At 37.3% G+C, this 19,419-nt stretch overlaps 1 protein-coding gene across 6 annotated transcripts in view; it reads left to right on the forward strand.

Annotated features, from left to right (window-relative positions):
* Positions 1–19,419, forward strand: part of LOC136885986 (uncharacterized) — a 188,654-nt gene that overhangs the window by 129,228 nt on the left and 40,007 nt on the right. For 5 of the 6 annotated variants that reach the window (XM_067158714.2, XM_068230959.1, XM_067158702.2 and 2 more), the window contains 2 exons: positions 1,076–1,125; positions 14,811–15,925. In XM_067158714.2, the coding sequence (XP_067014815.2) occupies positions 1,076–1,125; positions 14,811–15,633 (873 nt within the window). In that variant the 3' untranslated portion in view covers positions 15,634–15,925. Of the gene's footprint in view, positions 1–1,075; positions 1,126–14,810; positions 15,926–19,419 lie in introns of those variants that run through there. The other variant, XM_068230979.1, reaches the window with a different exon arrangement.

Raw genomic sequence — 19,419 nt, forward strand, 5'->3', positions numbered from 1 at the left:
ACAATATAGAAAGCTTATAAACTTTATCAATAACATTACATTGACCATTGTTTGTTGTGATGTGCTTTGTGACTTCTGCTGCCACTCATCTTTGACAGATGGGACTACTGCTGCATACCGAGTATAACATCCTGTCTGAATATTGGTGGGAAGTAGCTGGGGAGTTAGAGAAGTTTCTTCTCTAGCATGTCATTCCACTGGTTCATGAATTTTCTGATACTACTGGTACATAACACACTCGTTCATCATAGTATTCCAGCTATTCGATTCCTACTCTGAGGCACTGATTGGAATGAGCAGTGAGCACAATTAACAGAATAATGGCAGAACAGTGTTCACAGGTTTCTGCAGCCTGGTCATTCTAGTTCTGGAACTTTGGACTGTTAGATCGGCAGCGTAGTACTCTTTGTTAAAAGTGAGGAAATGTGCAGTTTTTCATTTTATCGAGTATTTCATATGATAGCATTGCTTTTAATCGCGACATTCCTACTGACATCATTGTGATGACCTATGTTGACTTTAGTTGGGAAAACCACAAAGACAGGACTTTCTGAGGATGTAAAAAAGGCAGGTGGTGAGTGAGTGTCTGCCATTGTATGAAAACTGCTCAAGTTGATGTTGACTGGCAGTAGGTAAGTGAGGGTACCATCATAATGAAAACTCCCCAGCTTGATTGTGAATGATAGTAGGCAAGAGGGAGCCTGCCATTAGACTGGAAATTCCCTAACCCAGTGTTCACATCAGAAAAGACATATGGTGACTTCTCCGTCATGTTTCTGGGGTAATGTTAAGAGCTATGCAATTTAATGCAGTCTTACTCACAACATGTACACTACTTGACCTAGAATTCTGTATACAGTGTAGAATTCCATAGCAAAGCACGGGTATATCAGCTAGCCTTGTATAATTCATTCAGTTATTTTATTTTCATGTGTAACTTGTGAAAGAGAATTTGTCCATGCCAGTGTTTGGTAAATGTATGTGAAAATGTAACTGTATTGTTGTCATGCAAGGGTTTCTATTTGTTGCTTTCTGATTTTCATCCTGCTAATGTTTCTCTTTTATCTCTTTGTAGGACTTCAAGGATGAAATAAGTGATGAGGAAGATAGAACACCAAACAATTTGTAAGTATCACATATTTTATAACAGTGGTTATTTTACCAAGAAGATGTGTAGTTGCTATGTTTAAATAACTCCACTGTTTATCTTCTTCAAGTATTTAAACTTTATTTTAAACTAAATTCATCACAACTGAAATACATCATACATAACATCCCACCGTCCATTGTTATCGATACAGTTCTTGTTTGAAATTTTACAAGAGTTCAAAACAAAATTTCCCTTACTTGGTGTCCACTACAGATGTTTCTAGTGATATTTAACTCTTTATTTGGTTGTGTTGCTCTCAGGCAATATCACTCTCTTTCAGTAGCGGCTGGTGGTTTAAAAGTTCATTGGTGCACAATTTTTACCATTGATATAATATGATTACCCGCTAATTTTCAAATCCAGATACATCAACAATTTTTATTATTAAAAATAAAACAAACATTTTACATTTCTATTTTCAGGAATAATACTACAAGCCAGTAACATTTTTCATTTAAAAACTCTTTTACCATATTGAAATGAAACACTTTGAGGTAGCCTAATTCCGGTATTATATCTGGTTTCAAAATTAAACGTCGCATGGGCCTACCCATTCGTTTCACCTCGGATTTTTCTTCGGCAGTCCGTTGCAGAAATGGCCCAGATATTAAAGACTGCACCAAATTCATGATCTGGCAAACTACCACTAACTGATAAAAACGCACAATAATAAAAAAACACACACACTGACGCGAATGTTTTCACAGTGAAATCAATAAGCTACTTAGCTTGTATGCACATAACAAAGCTCAGAACTATACTGAAAGAAATTGCGGTTTTTATTTTCAAATTTAAAGCCATTAGTTATACATCCAGCAGATGAACTTCCATCCAATGTCGCTACGTGACATCCCTGTTCTATAACAGACTCTCACATTGAACGCCAATGGTCTCTAGCGACTTTGCTAGTAGTTGGTTACGTAGGAGCACGGCAGATTGGATCCCTCGCTGCGCTGCAAGGAGCTAGCTAGAGCAACACATCAAGTCAACCGTAGTAGGAAGAGCCAAGTTGATAAACCTCCATTTAAGCCATGTATAAGAAGCCACGCCTATCTTTTCCTCTCCCCGCGCACCCCTCTAACAGCCTAAAAGCACCCCTTGATCAGCCTCGTACACCCCTCTGGCAGTCCAGGTTTCATCCTACCTCAGGTTGACTCCCTGCTGCAAACTTTTCGGCCCCTGCAGTGAACATCTAAGAGCACCGGCTTGTAGTCTCCTGTAGTCAATATTTGCTCTTTCAAGCTCTTGAAAGGTTTGTCTTGTTGAATGATAATGCAGTAGTTGAGTAATCCAAATTATAAAACTTTACCTAAAATAAACATAAAAAATTAATGGGGGTAGCGCAAACCTGCAACCTAAGAAACTGCCCCTGCTCTCTATGCTCATGTAATCAAGCATTTTGTTTTCTGTGCCTCACTGTTGGTAAGGAGCATCTCAATAAAAAACACACTTACCTGTATAAAGATTGCAAAGTTAAACAGATTTTTATTTATTTTTAAAATTATTTTTAAACAACAGTGGTTGTATAGAGCAGTGGCTCTAAACAGGTGGGTCACCATCAAGTTAGTTTTTAGTACATTTTATTATTTTGCTATTTTCAAGGAACACTATATTGAAAACAAGTAATAAAGAAGTTTTATTTATAAAATATTAAACATCACATTAAGTGTCCAGAAGTTATTAACATAATGTTAAGTACAGATAGAGAAGGTACATAAATAAATGCTAAGATTAATGCACTTAAAGGAGATCTGAGATTACAAAAGACAATATTATAGCTATAAAAGAATGAAACTTGACATTGTTTTCATTCAATCAATCAATCAATCAATCAATCAATCATCACTGATCTGCATTTAGGGCATTTGCCCAGATGGCAGATTATCTATGAATTATTTACCTAGTCTTTTCTTAAATAATTTCAAAGAAAGTAATTTACATCTCTCTTGGTAAATTATTCCCATCCCTAACTCTTTTTCCTATAAATAACTATTTGCCCCAATTACCTCTTCAATTCCAACTTCATATTGTGATCTTGCCTACTTTTAAAACACCACTCAACTTCCTGCATTTTCTAATATCATTCCATGCCGTCTCTCTACTGACAGCTCAGAACATACTGCTTATTACAAGTAATAAATTGTATCTTGATCCATGGTGGAGTTATTATATATAACAAATTCCAACTAGTATAACTTTTTTTAAAATTTTTAGTTGGTATATGTTTCATTTTCCATGGAAAACATCTTCAGCCATGATCTTGAATAATCAATAAAGTATACACAAAAACACAAGTAACAAGGTAAAACACAATATTAAAAATAACTTGTCGTCGACTAGATAAAAGGTTTAAATGTCTAAAGACTCAATGGTTTTCTCTTCGTTGTCACTGTTTGGCACCTCTTGATGTAAAAGATGTGTTCATGAAAAGCCATTTAGAAACTATCCTAACATAAAGCGATCTTAAAATTTCTTGATAAATAATTAAAACAGTAGTGTGTAGCTTTGCAAGTTCTTGTAACTTTCAACATTGATGTGATGGAAAGGGGAATTTTTTTGCCAGATGAAATGGACGCGGCAAGTAAGATGGCGACTACTGTGTGTGAGTCTGTGATATCCGTAGTAGATAATGGTGTAAGATGCAGTGAAAAATGTGGCAAATGCAGAAGAGTAGTTAAAAATGGGATTCTATGTCGTAAGTGTGATGAATGGTACCATTTTCGTTGTGCAAATATTGTAAATAGGACTGATATTGAAGAAAGTGAGTGGCTGTGTCCCGAGTGTAAACAAACCAATAGTGAGGCAGAACAACAAGAAAGAGAGACATACGAAACTATAATTAAGATTTTAGGAGTGCTACAAGAAGATTTATGCGCTCTGAAACATGAAAATGAAAGCTTAAAGGACAGAATAAAGAAACTGGAAGATAAAGAAGACATTGGAGAAGAAAGATCGCCGTGGACGGAAGTGACGCGTAGCCATTTTAGGCCTAATGTTAAATATATGGGAGAAACTACGTACAACTTAAAACCGGGAAAAAACTCTTTGCAGTGCCAAAATAGATTTCAGTTACTTCACCAAGTTCCAGAAGAAGACATACCAAGTTTTCCAAATAATTTTCAATCCAGTGGAGGTAACCTACAGAAGAAGAAAACCAACCGAAAGTCAAGATCGCCAAAGATTCATCTCTACGCAGACAGTCAAGGGCGGGGTATGGCAGAAGGCATCAAGGATGAGCTGCAGAATCCAGAAACTGAGGTTTTAGGACTAATAAAACCAGGTGCCAAAACTGAAGACGTCCTTTCAAGTTGTGATCCTGAGTTAGAGAAGGACAATTATGTGGTAACTGTGAGTGGTACAAATGACATTGCTGCAAATGAAGGTGAGGAACTAATTATGACTCTCAGAGGTAAGCTTTCCAAACTACCTGACTCAAAAGTAATTGTAGTTAATGTGCCACCTAGGTATGACCTTTTAGAGGACTCATGTGTGAACAAAGCTGTACATGATGTAAATATAAAAATCAAGAGATTATGTAAGAGTTTTAGAAATGTCTATGTAGTAGATACTTTAGGTCTTGGCAGGCAAATGTTTACTAGGCATGGGTTACATCTGAATGGTAATGGAAAAGCAAATCTCTGTAGACAAATTGCTACAATTATCAACAGAGATTTGCAAACTAATCTGTACTTAAGAAAACCCATACCACTAAACTGGCACATAAAGGGAAACTTGCCAGAAAACCCAGACCCTTAAATCAAGATCTATGTACAAGGATCTGGGTTCCAGGGACGTTCTCAACTCATGAGTCAAACGTTACCCATTTGCAACAGTCAAGTTTTAGGGAGGAAGGAGGTCTGAGATTGCTCTTGGTAAACTGTCAGAGTGTAGTAAATAAACAATTAAAATTCGGTACATTGATGGAATCTTATGAGACTGATGTGGTGATAGGAGTAGAATCATGGTTGAGAGAAGGGGTGGGTAATAGAGAAGTATTTCCAGAAGGGTACACAGTCTATCGTAGAGACCGAGGAGATAAAAAGGGAGGGGGGGTGTTTATTCTGGTGAAGGAAACTTATTGTTCACATGAATGGTTTACCGATGAAAGGGATGAAATATTAGGGATAAAATTAGTTTGTCATAATATGAAGGAGGTGGGAATTATAGGAACATACAGGCCTGGAAGAGGAAAGAGACATGGAAATATTTGAGAAAATAATAGATTATACTCATAAAAACAAGAATAATGATATGGTAATAATTGGGGGAGATCTAAACTTGCCTGAAGTTGAATGGAATGGAGCTGCAAGTGAAGCCCATGAACAGAAACTGGCAAATAAGTTAATTTGGGAGGGAGGATTTACACAAGTAGTACAAGAACCGACTCGTCTCAATAACTTACTAGATGTATTCTTGGTTAAACCATGGGAAATTGTTGATAAAACTGAGGTAATTGAAGGAATAGGTGACCATAAGGCTGTAATAATGGATGTAGGACTGGTACCAAAAAGGCTTAATAACAGGGTCACACAAGACAAGAAATTATACAGAAAAACTAAAGTTGATGAATTTGGGACTTACCTTAAATCACAATTCAGTTGTTGGATAAGTGAAGGGAGTAATGTGGATACACTTTGGGCTAAATTTAAAGGAATCATTTGGGAAGGAGAGAAGAGATTTGTACCTGTTAAGAAGGGTAAAATGACCTCAGACCCTGTTTATTATACAAGGGAAATAAGAAAATTAAAAAGAAAATGTAGAATAGTAAACAGGAAAATCAAAGAGGGTAGGGAGAATAGAGAAACTAGAAAACAGCTAATGAGGGAACTGAATAGAGTGAAAAAGGAAGCAAAAGAGAATTATATGAATGGCATTCTTCAAGAGGGTAATGACCACAAAGGGAAATGGAAAAAACTGTATTCATATATTAGGAATCAAAAAGGAAAAGGAATCCAAATTCCTACAATGGTGGGAGAAGGGGGTGAACACTATTTAACAGATACTGAGAAAGCAAACCTCTTCAGTAGGGAATTCAGAGATTCAGTAGAAGATTGTCAGGACTTGGAAACCATAACAGAAGATAGAGAGGGAGAGACACATAGGGAAACAAGAAGCTTCTCATTCACAAATGAAGATATTTTCAGAGAAATCCAACTGCTTCAGCAAGGAAAAGCAGCAGGAAGTGATCAAATTACTGGGGAGGTATTAAAGACGATGGGGTGGTATATAGTGCCTTATTTAAAATTTCTCTTTGACTATGTCATAAATAATAGTGTAATACCAAAGGAATGGAAGGAATCTATAATAATACCAATTTATAAAGGAAAGAGTGATAAAAGGAAACCAGAGAACTACAGACCAATCAGCCTGACCAGTATAGTTTGTAAAATACTGGAGAGTTTAATAGCAAAGTACATCAGAGGGATATGTGATGATAAAAATTGGTTCATGAGGAGCCAGTATGGATTTAGAAAGAAATTTTCTTGCGAGGCACAACTGGTGGGATTTCAGCAGGACATATCAGATCAGTTGGATTCAGGAGGCCAGTTAGATTGCATAGCCATAGATCTTTCCAAAGCCTTTGATAGAGTGGAACATGGAATATTATTAAAGAAATTGGAGGGAATAGGACTGGACGTAAGGGTTATACGTTGGATAAGAACATTTCTAAATTCAAGGGTTCAGAAAGTCAAAGTAGGAAATTATATAACACAGAAAGAGAAAGTTTGGAAGGGAATTGCTCAGGGTAGTATAATCGGTCCGTTACTTTTCTTGATATACGCAAATGATTTAGGGAACAATATAACATCGAAAATAAGATTGTATGCAGATGACATAATTGTTTATAGGGAAATAAATAACATTGAGGATTGCTCAGAATTACAAAGGGACCTTGAGAGTATCCAAGAATGGGTTGAAGAAAATAATATGAAGATAAATGGAGGCAAATCAACTGTTACAACATTTACAAACAGGAGCTTTAAAACTGAATTTGAATATACTTTGGATGAGGTAGTTATCCCTAAAGATGGCAAGTGCAAATACTTAGGTGTGAGATTTGAAAGTAATTTGCACTGGAAGGGTCATGTTGATGACATTGTTGGGAAAGCATGCAGATCATTACATGTCATAATGAGGCTACTTAAAGGATGCAACAAAGAATTAAAAGAAAAAAGTTACTTAAGTATGGTTCGTCCATTATTGGAATATGCAAACAGTGTTTGGGATCCTCACCAAGAATACCTAATAAAAAAACTAGATGGTGTGCAGAGGAAAGCAGCAAGGTTTGTAACAGGGGATTTCAGGAGAAAGAGTAGTGTATCAGAAATGCTAAAGGAACTTGGTTGGGAACCTTTAAGTAAGAGAAGGGAGAAAACTAGACTTATAGGATTATATAGAGCCTATACAGGAGAAGAAGCATGGAGAGATATCCGTGAGAGGCTTCAGTTGGAAAATAATTATATTGGTAAAACTGACCACAAGTACAAAATTAGAAGGAATTTTAGCAGAAGCGATTGGGGTAAATTTTCATTCATTGGGAAGGGCGTGAAGGAGTGGAACAGTTTACCAGGGGTAGTGTTTGATCCTTTTCCAAAATCTGTACAGATATTCAAGAAGAGAATAAACAACAACAGAGAAAATAAATGAAATGTTAGAGGGCATTCGACCAGTGCAGGATATTGTAAATAAAAAATGTGTGTGATTAAATTAATTCCATCCCCTGGTCTATGGAGTTTGGACAGCCCAAGTAGGGGACTGCCTGTAGGGGTGAAGTACAGTGGGGACTTCGAGGGCCCTGGGACCGCTACGGTAGCTGTGAAGGCCCTTCAGGAACTCTGAAAAGTGGTGGCAAAAGGGGCTCTGGTTAAGACGCAGCAGGTCGTTATGCTACTTATGTTCCAAAATGGGTAAAATATAAATATGTAAATAAATTCAATGTTAATTTTAATCTTATACCAGTTGTATATTATTATTAGAAGTAATTTCACATACTGTATATGAGTTGACTATGTTTGTAAGATATTATAAGTAGAATTTTGTAAACAATATAAATTTATTAAGGATGATGTATGTGTTTAATAGAACAAATTATTAGCGTAAATTGTATAATATTGTATTCTAGGAAAATTTTCTTCGTCTCTTGTTAATTTAAAATTTAGTTCTTGACAATAATGTATTTTAGTGTACCATTTGCCACCGAGGTAGACACCTCATTTGCAAATAAAGAGATTTTGATTTTGATTTGATTTTGATTTGAACTAGGCCTAATTGTGTTCAAGACGGAAAGTAACACTTTGTGATGTGGTTGCGTCCAAATCATGTGACACACCTCACGGCTCCTCCAACAGTATTTATTTCAGATAGTAAGTCATATGTGTACCCACACTGTATGAGGGCTATGCTGGAAGAATCATACATACATGTGTAATTGCCGTATCGCACGATATCGCCCGTTACCTAGCCGGACTACTTCAGCCACATACAGGACACACTGAAACCTACGTGAATGACTTCCGACATTTCATCCAGCTCCTTAAGGACCAATCAATTGAAAGTACGGACTTATTAGTAAGTTTTGATGTCACATCACATTTCACCAAGGTGCCGCTAACAGAAGTATTTCCGCTACTAGACCAGAAACTTCCAGAAGACCTGTCAACACTAGCAAAAGAATGCCTAAACGCCACTTATTTCTATTTTAACAGTGAGTTCTACGAACAGACAGAAGGGCCACGATGGGGTCGCCACTCTCTCCAATAATAGCAAACATGTATATATGGAACACTTCAAAAAGAAAGCCTTAGCCACATCTACCCTGAAACCAAAATGTTTTCTCTGTTTTGTGGATGACACATTCATAATCTGGCCTCATGGGAGCAATAATCTACAGCTGTTTCTCGACCATCTCAACTCTATTCACGCAAATATTCAGTTCACCATGGAAATCGAAGTAAATGGAAAACTACCATTCCTGGATGTCCTAGTAAAGCGCAACTCCAATGGGACTCTGAGTCATGCAGTATACAGGAAACCCACACACACAGACAGGTACCTACACGCCTCGTCTCATCATCACCCATCACAAAAGCAGGCTGTCCTAACATCACTGGTGAACAGGGCCATAGCGATATCAGACGCAGAGCACCTAGAGAAAGAGAAAGAACACCTCATGAGAACCCTCAAGAAAAATGGCTACTCGCTCAGTAACATCCGACGAGTCTTTAAAAAAATCAGAAGTGAACAAAGAAAAGGCCACCGTAGGAGAAAACAACGGGAACAAAGAACTGACCCGCCCGAAAACAGCAATACTGCCATACATTAAAAATACTACAGACACTATCGGCAAGATACTGGACAAATACGGCATTAAAACCATCTATAAACCTCACCGGAAGCTAGCCCGTTATCTACCACCAGTAAAAGACATAATAGAATTACAGGCTCCTGGAGAATATCACATTGAATGTAGCTGCGGAGCTTGTTATGTTGGTGAAACAAAACGTCTGATCTCCACCCGCCTAAAAGAACATATCCATCACACCAAGAACCAAAACACAGATATTTCAGCGATAGCCAAGCATTCCTACGAAACAAGGCATGGAATATCATTTGACAAGACCAAGATCCTAGCAGCTATCCCTTGGAATCTGGAAAGGAAAATCTGCAAGGCTATCGAAATCAAGAAACATCCAAACAACATAAATTTAGAAGAAGGATATAAAATCAGTAATTCTTGGATGCCTATCATTCATAGTTTAAGACATACAAACCACAACATAAACATATGGGCCGAAACCCCGTTACATAACAGTGCGGGCAAACCCCCACTACCTGACTCTGACACATACCTTCCAGAACGCTCACGAGACAGCCAGGTCTTACGTCAGCCAGAAAGACTAGGATATAAAAGGCCAAGGTCAGGGCCACTCTAGTAGTGTAAATTGCTGCCTGGAAGACTTATTACCTCGGATCGAGTAGGGGTATTTCAGTCGCCTTGACAAAGAATACTGCAATGTATTTGAAACATCGGCAAACTGTATGTGATGTACAGACAACTACAACATGGTTCAACCCGGAAATTAAACTAAATACTTCTTCACAACGTGGAAGCTTCACCTCTAAGGTAATTGTCATAAGTTTGGATATTTTCCTTCTCTCCACTTCTCATCCTCATGCCAATGCTGGCCGAACATGGACTTCAAAGATATCTGGAGTGTCATTATTCACCTCAGGGATCCCAAAAACTATGGACTGTACATTACTATTTGTTGTAGTTTATTATTTTAATATTTCACCCCTCTTTCCATACTTTTTTATAATTCAACTCCGCCGCTAGCAGTGCTAGCTGAATCATACCTCTCAAGTAATTTCTTCCAGGTAATTTATATATGTACCATGTTTGGTTGAGAGGTATGCTAGAACATACACACATACATCCGTAAACTCAGTCAATTTCGACCTTTTCTTTTCTTCACTCTTTCTCACCCCCTCTGCCAATTGGGACATAACATTGCTTTAAACGGCATCCAGAGTGTCACAATTCATAACAACAACGCCAAAAATTATGCATTTGACTGAAATATTGGACGTTTTCAATTATTTTTACATTTCACCCCTACCGTAGGGGACTAGGGTTCTCTTACCCCCACAGTATTTTTTTTTTCTAGATAGTAAGTCATACTTGTATCAATATTGCTAGAAAACTATGCTGCAACGTACACACGTTCATTATCTCAGTCATTTTGGAAATATTCTTTTTTACCTTTACTCACCCACGATGCCAAAGGGGGTTGAACTTGGACTTTAAAACATCCGGAGTGTCACTATCATCTCAGAGAGCCCGAAAACTATGGATTTGACACTATTTTTTATTACTCTTTTTTCTCACCCCTCACTCCTAACCATAAAGGGTGCCAGCGGTGTCCTACCCCCACGTCGTTAGTTTTCTGATAGTAACTCATACGTGTAATAAGTTTGGCTTAAATTGGTCCAGTAGTCCTCAAAACAATGGATTCGACACTAATATCAGTCGTTTTTAGCTCTATTTATATTTCACCTCCTCCCTTGGAGGTTCCAGGGGAGTCTTGCCTCAACAACATTTTTCACAGATAGTAAGAAATAATTGTACCAAATTTAGTTGACAGCTATGCTGGAAAATACACACATACATCCATAATCTCCAACATTTGGGTCATTTTATTTTTTCACTCTTTCTCTCCCCCTATGCCAAAGGGGCATGAACTTTTATATCTCACTCCCCCCTCGCCTCCACCAAAAAGTAGGTTGAACTTGGACTTTAAAAAATCCAGAGTGGTACTGTTCTTCTCAGCTATAGATTCCACACTATTTATGACTATTTTTTATTTTTATATCTCACTCCCCCCTCGCACACCCCCCCCCCCCCCCCGCCCTAAAGAGCTGAACTTGGACTTTTAAAAAATCTGGAATGTTACTATCCATCTCAACAAACCCTGAAAACTATGAATCGACACTATTTTTGATTTTTTTGTACCTCACTTGCCCCCTTCCCAAAAGGGGGCTGAACTTAGACATTAAAAAATTCCGGAGTGTCACCATTCTTCTCAGCGACCCCAAAAACATCCGGAGTGTCGCTATCATCTCAGAGTGCCTGAAAACTATGGATTTGACACTGTTTTTTATTACTCTTTTTTCTCACCCCTCACTCCTAACCATAAAGGGTGCCAGCGGTGTCCTACCCCCACGTCGTTAGTTTTCTGATAGTAACTCATACGTGTAACAAGTTTGGCTTAAATTGGTCCAGTAGTCCTCAAAACAATGGATTCGACGCTAATATTCGATAATATTCTATACTATTTTCGATGATTTTCATATCTCACTCCCCCCTCGCCCCCCACTTCACGAGGACTGAACTTTGACTTTAAAAAAAAACGGAATGTTACTATTCATCTCAGCAACCACAAAACTATGGATTCGACATTATTTTCAATTATTTTTATATCTCGCTCCCCCCTCGCCCTCCACTGGAAAGGGGGCTGAACTTTGACTTTAAGAAATTTGGAGTGTTACTATTCATCTCACCGACCTAGAAAACTAAGGATTTGACACTATTTTCGATTACTTTTATATCTCACTCGCCCCTCGCCTCCCACCCAAAAGGGGGATTATCCTGGACTTTAAAAAAAAATTCTGGACTGTCATTATTTATCTCAGCAACCCCAAAAATTATGGATTCAATACTATTTTTGATTATTTTTATATCTCACTCACCCTCGCCCCCCCCCCCTCCCCACCGCAAAGAGGGCTCAACTTCGAATTTAAAAATTTGGAGTGTTACTATTCATCTCAGCGACCCCGAAAACTATGGATATGACACATTTTCTTTTATTTTTATATCCCACTGCCCCCTCGCCCCCCATCGCGAATGGAGCTGAACTTTGACTTTAAAAAATTTGGAGTGTTACTATTCATCTCAGCGACTCCGAAAACTATGGGTTCGACACTATTTTTGATTATTTTTATAACTTACTCCCGCCTCGCCCCCTACCACAAAGGGGGCTGAACTTGGACTTATAATAATTTTGGAGTGTCACTATTCACCTCGGCGACCCCGAAAACTATGGATTTGACAGTATTTTTTATTATTTTTATAGCTAACTCTCCTGACCCCCCACCCCTAAGGGGGCTAGAGATGGCTTACCCCCACAGTGCTCCTCTCCAGATAGCAAATAATAAGTGTTCAAAATTTGATTGAAATTACTCCAGTGGTTTAGGAGGAGGTGTGTCATTTATACACATACGTCCATTTTTATATATAGATAGAAGATAGATAGATAGATTTTTATATCTCACTTCCTCTCACCCTCCACTGCAAAGAGGGCTGAACCTTGACTTTAAAAAATCTGGAATGTTACTGTTCATCTCAGCAACCCCGAAAACTATGGATTCGACACTATTTTCGATTATTTTTATATCTCACTGTCTCTTCGCCCCCCACGGCAAATGGGGCTGAACTTTGACTTAAAAAAAATTCAGAGTGTTACTATTCATCTCAGCGACCCCGAAAACTATGGATTCGACACTATTTTTGATTATTTTTATATCTCACTCCCCCCCCTTTCTCCCCCACCACAAAGGGGACTGACCTTGGATTTTTAAAAATTCAAAGTGTCGCTATTCACCTCGGCAATCCCAAAAACTATGGATTCAACACTATTTCTTATTATTTTTATACCTGAGCCCCTAACTCCCCCACCACTTAGGGGGCTAGAGATGGCTTACACACACACACGCACACATTTTTATATATAGTAAGATAAGAAATAATAAAGGTCTAATAATACTGCCTTGAGGAACTCGCTTCTTAATGATTACATTATTGAATAATGCACTGAATTGTGTTTTCTCAAAATGTAGCCCACCCATTCAGTCACTATTTTGTTTAGCCCATTTGTCCTCATTTTTGTCAGTAATCTCCAGTGATCTACCCTATCAAAAGATTTGGATAGGTCAATAGCAATACAGTCCATTTGACCTCCTGAATCTAAAATATCTGCTATATCTTGCAGGAATCCTACAAGTTGAGCTTCACAGGAATAATCTTTCTTAAACCTGAACTGTCTTCTATTAAACCAGTTAGTAATTTTGCAAACATGTCTAATAATAGGTTTGTGGTTTATTTAACCACATTGTATTAGGTCTCATATTTCTTTCATTTTCGTTTGACAATCAACCATACGTTAGATTGATGTCTCCCGGAACGGTTTGTGATCGAAAACATAGCCACACCTTGGTTTCTATGATTTGCATGAGAGGGAAGCACCGTTTTGTTATTGTGGTCGATTAATCATCCACAGTGCATTCTGGAAGATTGTTGGACGCATGGTTTACATTTTAGGCGGTAAGTGAATGTATTTCTCATATTTAATTGCTCTTTCAGTGATATTTTAATGATGGTAATGTGTCTAAATTATAATTTGATAGGCCCTTTGTAAATATGAAGTCTAACTTGGTTGATTTTGTATTTTTCCCGATCATTCATCTATAAACCCACTTCTTGCGAAAAACAGGGTAGTTTTATTTTATAAATAACTAACGCGTGGGATGCATATGATCTTTAATGAACCATATTTCTGTCAATATAGGCTTTATCTAACATAATATTGCACATATATTATACACACTATATATGGCTAAGATGTTAGTAGCTACATTGTGTGGGTTTACATATTGGTGAACCTGAGAGGAACATACAGAACACAGCATCTTAGTACGAAAGTCAAGTTTTCATAGCATTGACAGTTGTATTACTGTTTTATTACTGTTATCATCAGTATGCCGTGGTAGCTGAGTGGATACTATGCTGGACTCTGGACACGAATGTCCCGGGTTCCATTCCCAGTCGGGTCAGCAATTTTTATTTTGAATTATACCTTCTCTCCTGTTGGGAACTCTGTGATTGTGTGTGTTTCATTGTTCTCTTCCATCTCGTCAACTGTTCTGCAGAGCTTAGTGGTAGGAAGGGCATCTGGCTGTAAAACAAGTGCCTTATCCGAAGTTCACCTCCATTCCTCTAAAAACAGGGAAACTGGGCCAGTAATAAACATTACTGTTTTTGTTAGAAAAACTGATACCTACTGAAGTGGTATTGTTGTTATTGTTTATTTTTGTTTATTTATAGAATCATGACAAGAAGGAATTTGAATCCCCCAGAGATTGAGGAGATGCTGGTCGACATCGGTTCAGATTCTGAATATGGAGGTGATTTGGACGCTGAGGACGTTCTTCAGGTGCCCCAAACCAGGGACATACATGATCAGCAATCATGGAGTATTGACCAACAACCTAGGGGCAGTTTTACACAGGATTTGCATACGGACTTTGGTTCTGATGACAGCGTTGGAAATCCAGACTATGAAGATCCTATATTTTCAGATAGGTCTAATGAAGGCTTTCAGAATAACCCTGCTAGCAGTGAATCGGAGACGGGAACAGAATCTGATAACTCAACAACAGCTCCTACACGATACGTATTTTCAAAACAAGGGAAGAAACCAACTAAATTCAACAGCTCCACATTTTCTGAACCATTCGGTCCCAATGTGCCTGTCAGTTTGCTTTCTCCTCTTGAAATTTTTCAAGTTTTTTTCACACATGCTTTTCTGACCATTCTAGTTCAAGAATCTAATAAATATGCCATTCAAAAAGGAAATTCTCTTGATTTGTCATTGTTAGAGCTACAAGCCTTTATTGGGGTGTTAATAATAATGGGATTCCATACTCTTCCTAGTATTCGTCATTATTGGTCATCAGATCCCAACTTTCACGTGTCTAGAATTTCCAGTATCATGTCATTGAAAAGATTCCTAAAAATTATGAGGTTCCTTCATATGAATGATAATGAAAAAATGCCTAAAAGGAATGAGCCTGGTTATGACAGACTATATAAAGTCAGACCACTTTTAGATCACCTGAATAAACTCAAGCAGATTCCTCTCCATTGATGAAAGTATGGTGGCCTTCAAGGGAAGAAGTTCGCTGAAACAATACATGCCCTTGAAACCTATAAAAAGAAGTTTCAAGGTATTTGTTATAAGTTGCGCTGTTACTGGTTACATGGTCAATTTTCACGTTTACGAAGGAAAATCTGATAGTGACGGTATACCATTAGGAGAGAAAGTTGTTATGTCATTAGCAAAATCATTTGAACATCTTGGTTACTGTTTGTTTTTTGACTGCTTCTTCTCTAGCATACCCCTTATGTCTAAACTGTTAACAAAAGGTCTGTATGGGTGCATACCAGGAAGTTTTTTCCCAAGGCTCTGTTGGCAACTGACAGAAATCTCAACCTTGGAGATTCTGATTTTGCTATGTGTGGAGACATTTCAGTGTCAAAGTGGAGAGATAGGGGGAAAAAAGCAGTTCTAGTCACCAGCAATATGCACAGTCCAGAAGAACATACCTTCGTATCAAGGCGTAACAAGAAGGGGGAAAAAGAAAATGTCCCTTGTCCCAAATCTGTAGCAGATTACAGTTGTTACAGGGGAGGAGTGGATAAGTTCAACCAGCACCATTCATCTTACAACATCGCTTGGAAGTCACGGCGTGGCTGGATGAAACTCTTCTATTACTTCCTTGATGCTGCTATTGTAAACGCTTATATACTGTACAAAGAAACAAACAAACTAGCCACAGGAAAGAAGCCACTAACTCACTTATCCTTCAGGAGTGCACTAGCTGATGAACTAATAAATTGCTTCTGTTCAAAGTCAAAACGAGGGCCCAGCCCAAGTCCTAAAGGAGTGACAATCAGTAAGTCCAAGTCATGGAAAGCAATACCAGGAAGGCCTGGCATGCAGCTTACTAATGTGTCTGATCATATGCCCTCAGCAGGATCATCGAGGAGGTGTGCATTTTGCAGCACCCGAGCAAAGCCTAGAAGAAGCAAGTTACAGTGCAGCACATGTGAAGTAGCTTTGTGTAAGGCATGCTTTGCCCCATTCCATGGGAAAAACTGATGTGCGTTCATGTTTTGAAATACTTCTGTACAGTGTAAGAGTGTATTACACATGACATTTTAGTCTGTTCATATGTTTCTTTAGCACGTTTCAGATTTTCTACCATGTTTGAATGTGTTACATATGGTATAATATTTTAGGCTTTAAATTTTCTGTAATGTGTTTCAGTGTGTTATTTATATTGGACTTTTCTTATATACAGCATTATACATTTTTACAACTAACATTTCTGAAGTGAAAAATATCTATTATTAATAGTAAAAAGCAATTTATGTAATGTGGTTAAAATATTAATCCTTTTTATAATAAAATAACTTTTCTTGGAATCATATACTTATTTCTGTATAAATACATCCTATGGAAACTAACAAAAAAAGTTTCATTAAATTTCAGTTAAAAAATAGTTTTGCCCTATAAACCTTTCAGACCTGAAAGAAAACTGGTGATGTGAATTTTTGTTTGTATGTCAAAAACTGACTAAAATGCTGTTAAATACATATATTTTTAATTTATTCTACAAAATAAAAATTAACATCTGAAAGAAAGCACCCACACAATTGTGCGTGTCAGGACTTAATTCACTACTTACAAAAAAGGAAAAATTACCTCAATGCATGTGAATATACATATGTACATGATCAAATGTTCTATTTTACAGTGGGGAATAATTTAAAACAATTAAATCTTTGTTCAAACACAACATTTTCTACATTGAGGAAGAGTTTTGTTTTTACTGCCCTTTTGGCAGCAGCAACTTGTCGTCAGACCTGAAAGAAATCTGAAGGTGTCAAAACGTCAAAAACTTACTAAAATGCTCTCAAATATATGTTTTTACAATTTATTTTACAAAATAAGAACTATTGGCTGAAAAACAGAACCCACACAATTGTGCATGTCAGGACTTCATTCACTACTTGCAAAAAATTAAAAATTAAAAAAATTCAACTCAGTACATGTGAATATGCACATGTACATGATTAAATGTTCTATTTTACAGTATGGAACGATTTTAAGCAATTAAAATCTTATACATTACATTTCTCATGTAGAGTACAAGTTTTGCTTTCACAGTCCTCTTTGTGACAGTACCCAGCACTCCTGCATGCATTGCCTGTAAGGAAACCTAGCCCACACATATGTGCGTATCAACATTCAAAACCTCATGGTATTACGTACAATGTTGTAAGTTCACAATTTACATTTGCTATACAGTTTACACACTTCATTGATTATATTCTGATATTCAGTAAAGCTTCTAGATTAATATGAATGCAATAATTAAATACTTTCTTTAGGCACTACTGCTTCCTGCCATCTTGCTAATGAACTGTATTTTTAAACTCTTCTTCCTGCCCCGTGGTGGTCAAGTACTAAATAAAAACAGCTGAAGTACATGCTACGTGTCCCGCACAAGCACTGCAGTCCAGTCTAGCGCCAAGAAAACGTCAAATAAGCTCAGACACAAATAAAATACGAACCCGTACAATTGTGCATACACAGTCTGAAAGGGATAAAGGGCTAATCAGAAAGAATGCTTTCCCAGAGCTTACAAACTCAGCATGTCAAGCTGACTGACCTGAAATTATTGGCTGTATGTTTATCAACCTTTCCTGTTACTATAGCAACTTTCCATCGATGCATTTGGTATAGTTCCTTCATGCAAACAGTAATCAGATAAGATATGGTACTATATCCCAACTGATTGGCTTTAGTATATCTCATCAATTCCTGCTTTTCTACTTTTCAACTTTTGTATCTTAACATAAATACTTGTGTTATCATAGGTAAATTTCAGTACTTCATTAGCATCAATCGCCTCCTCCACCTGAACATTATCCTTGCAGCCAACAATCTTTACATACAGCTAACTGAATACAGTACTTCTGCCTTCTGTATATCCTGACATATACACTCATGGAGTGTCCTCCTTGGAACCTGTTTCTGCCTTAAAGTACCTTTACATACCCTTCCATTTTTCACTAAAATCTGTATGATTGCCAATTATGCTTGCCATCATATTATCTTTACCTGATTTCTTCATTAGATTCTTTTTTCTTGCAAGTTCCTTCAGTTCCTCCATACTTCTATAACCATTCCTAACTCTGTTTCTTTCCAGCCTGCACTTCCTTCTTAGTTTCTTTATTTCTCTGTTATAATATAGCCTTTAATTTACCATTCCTTACAACCTTTAAAGTCACATACCTGTTTTCACATTCCTTAATTGCTTTTAAGTCATCTCATAAACTTTTTACAATTTTATTTATCATTTTATACTGGTTATAATTACTTTTTTAAACTCCTTCATGTATGTCTTATCAACCATATGGTACTGCCAAATAATCCTACCTTTACATCCTTTCTTTCTATTACATTTATTTTTAACTACTGCAAAAATAGCTTCATGATCACTTATACCCTCTATCACTTCAGTTTCTTTATAGAGTTCATCTGGTTTTACCAGCACCACGTCCAGAATATTCTTCCCTCGAGTTGGTTCCATCACTTTCCAATTCAGCGTTCCTTCCCCAGATTAACTTGCTTACTATTTCTTTGTCTTGCTTCATGTCATTCGTATTTTCTTCCCAATTGACATTTGGTAAATTGAGATCACCCACTACAATCACATTCCTTTCTGTGTTGTTTCCCTTGTCGTTGATTATCTTATCAAGTAATTTCACATCAGCTTCAGTGCCACCTTTTCCAGGTATGTACAGCCCAAAAATATCAAGTTGCCTATTATATTTAGAGATGAACCTTCCATGTAGCTTTTCA

The sequence above is a fragment of the Anabrus simplex genome, chromosome 1 (genome assembly GCF_040414725.1).
Source record: "Anabrus simplex isolate iqAnaSimp1 chromosome 1, ASM4041472v1, whole genome shotgun sequence".
NCBI classification, from domain to species: domain Eukaryota; kingdom Metazoa; phylum Arthropoda; class Insecta; order Orthoptera; family Tettigoniidae; genus Anabrus; species Anabrus simplex.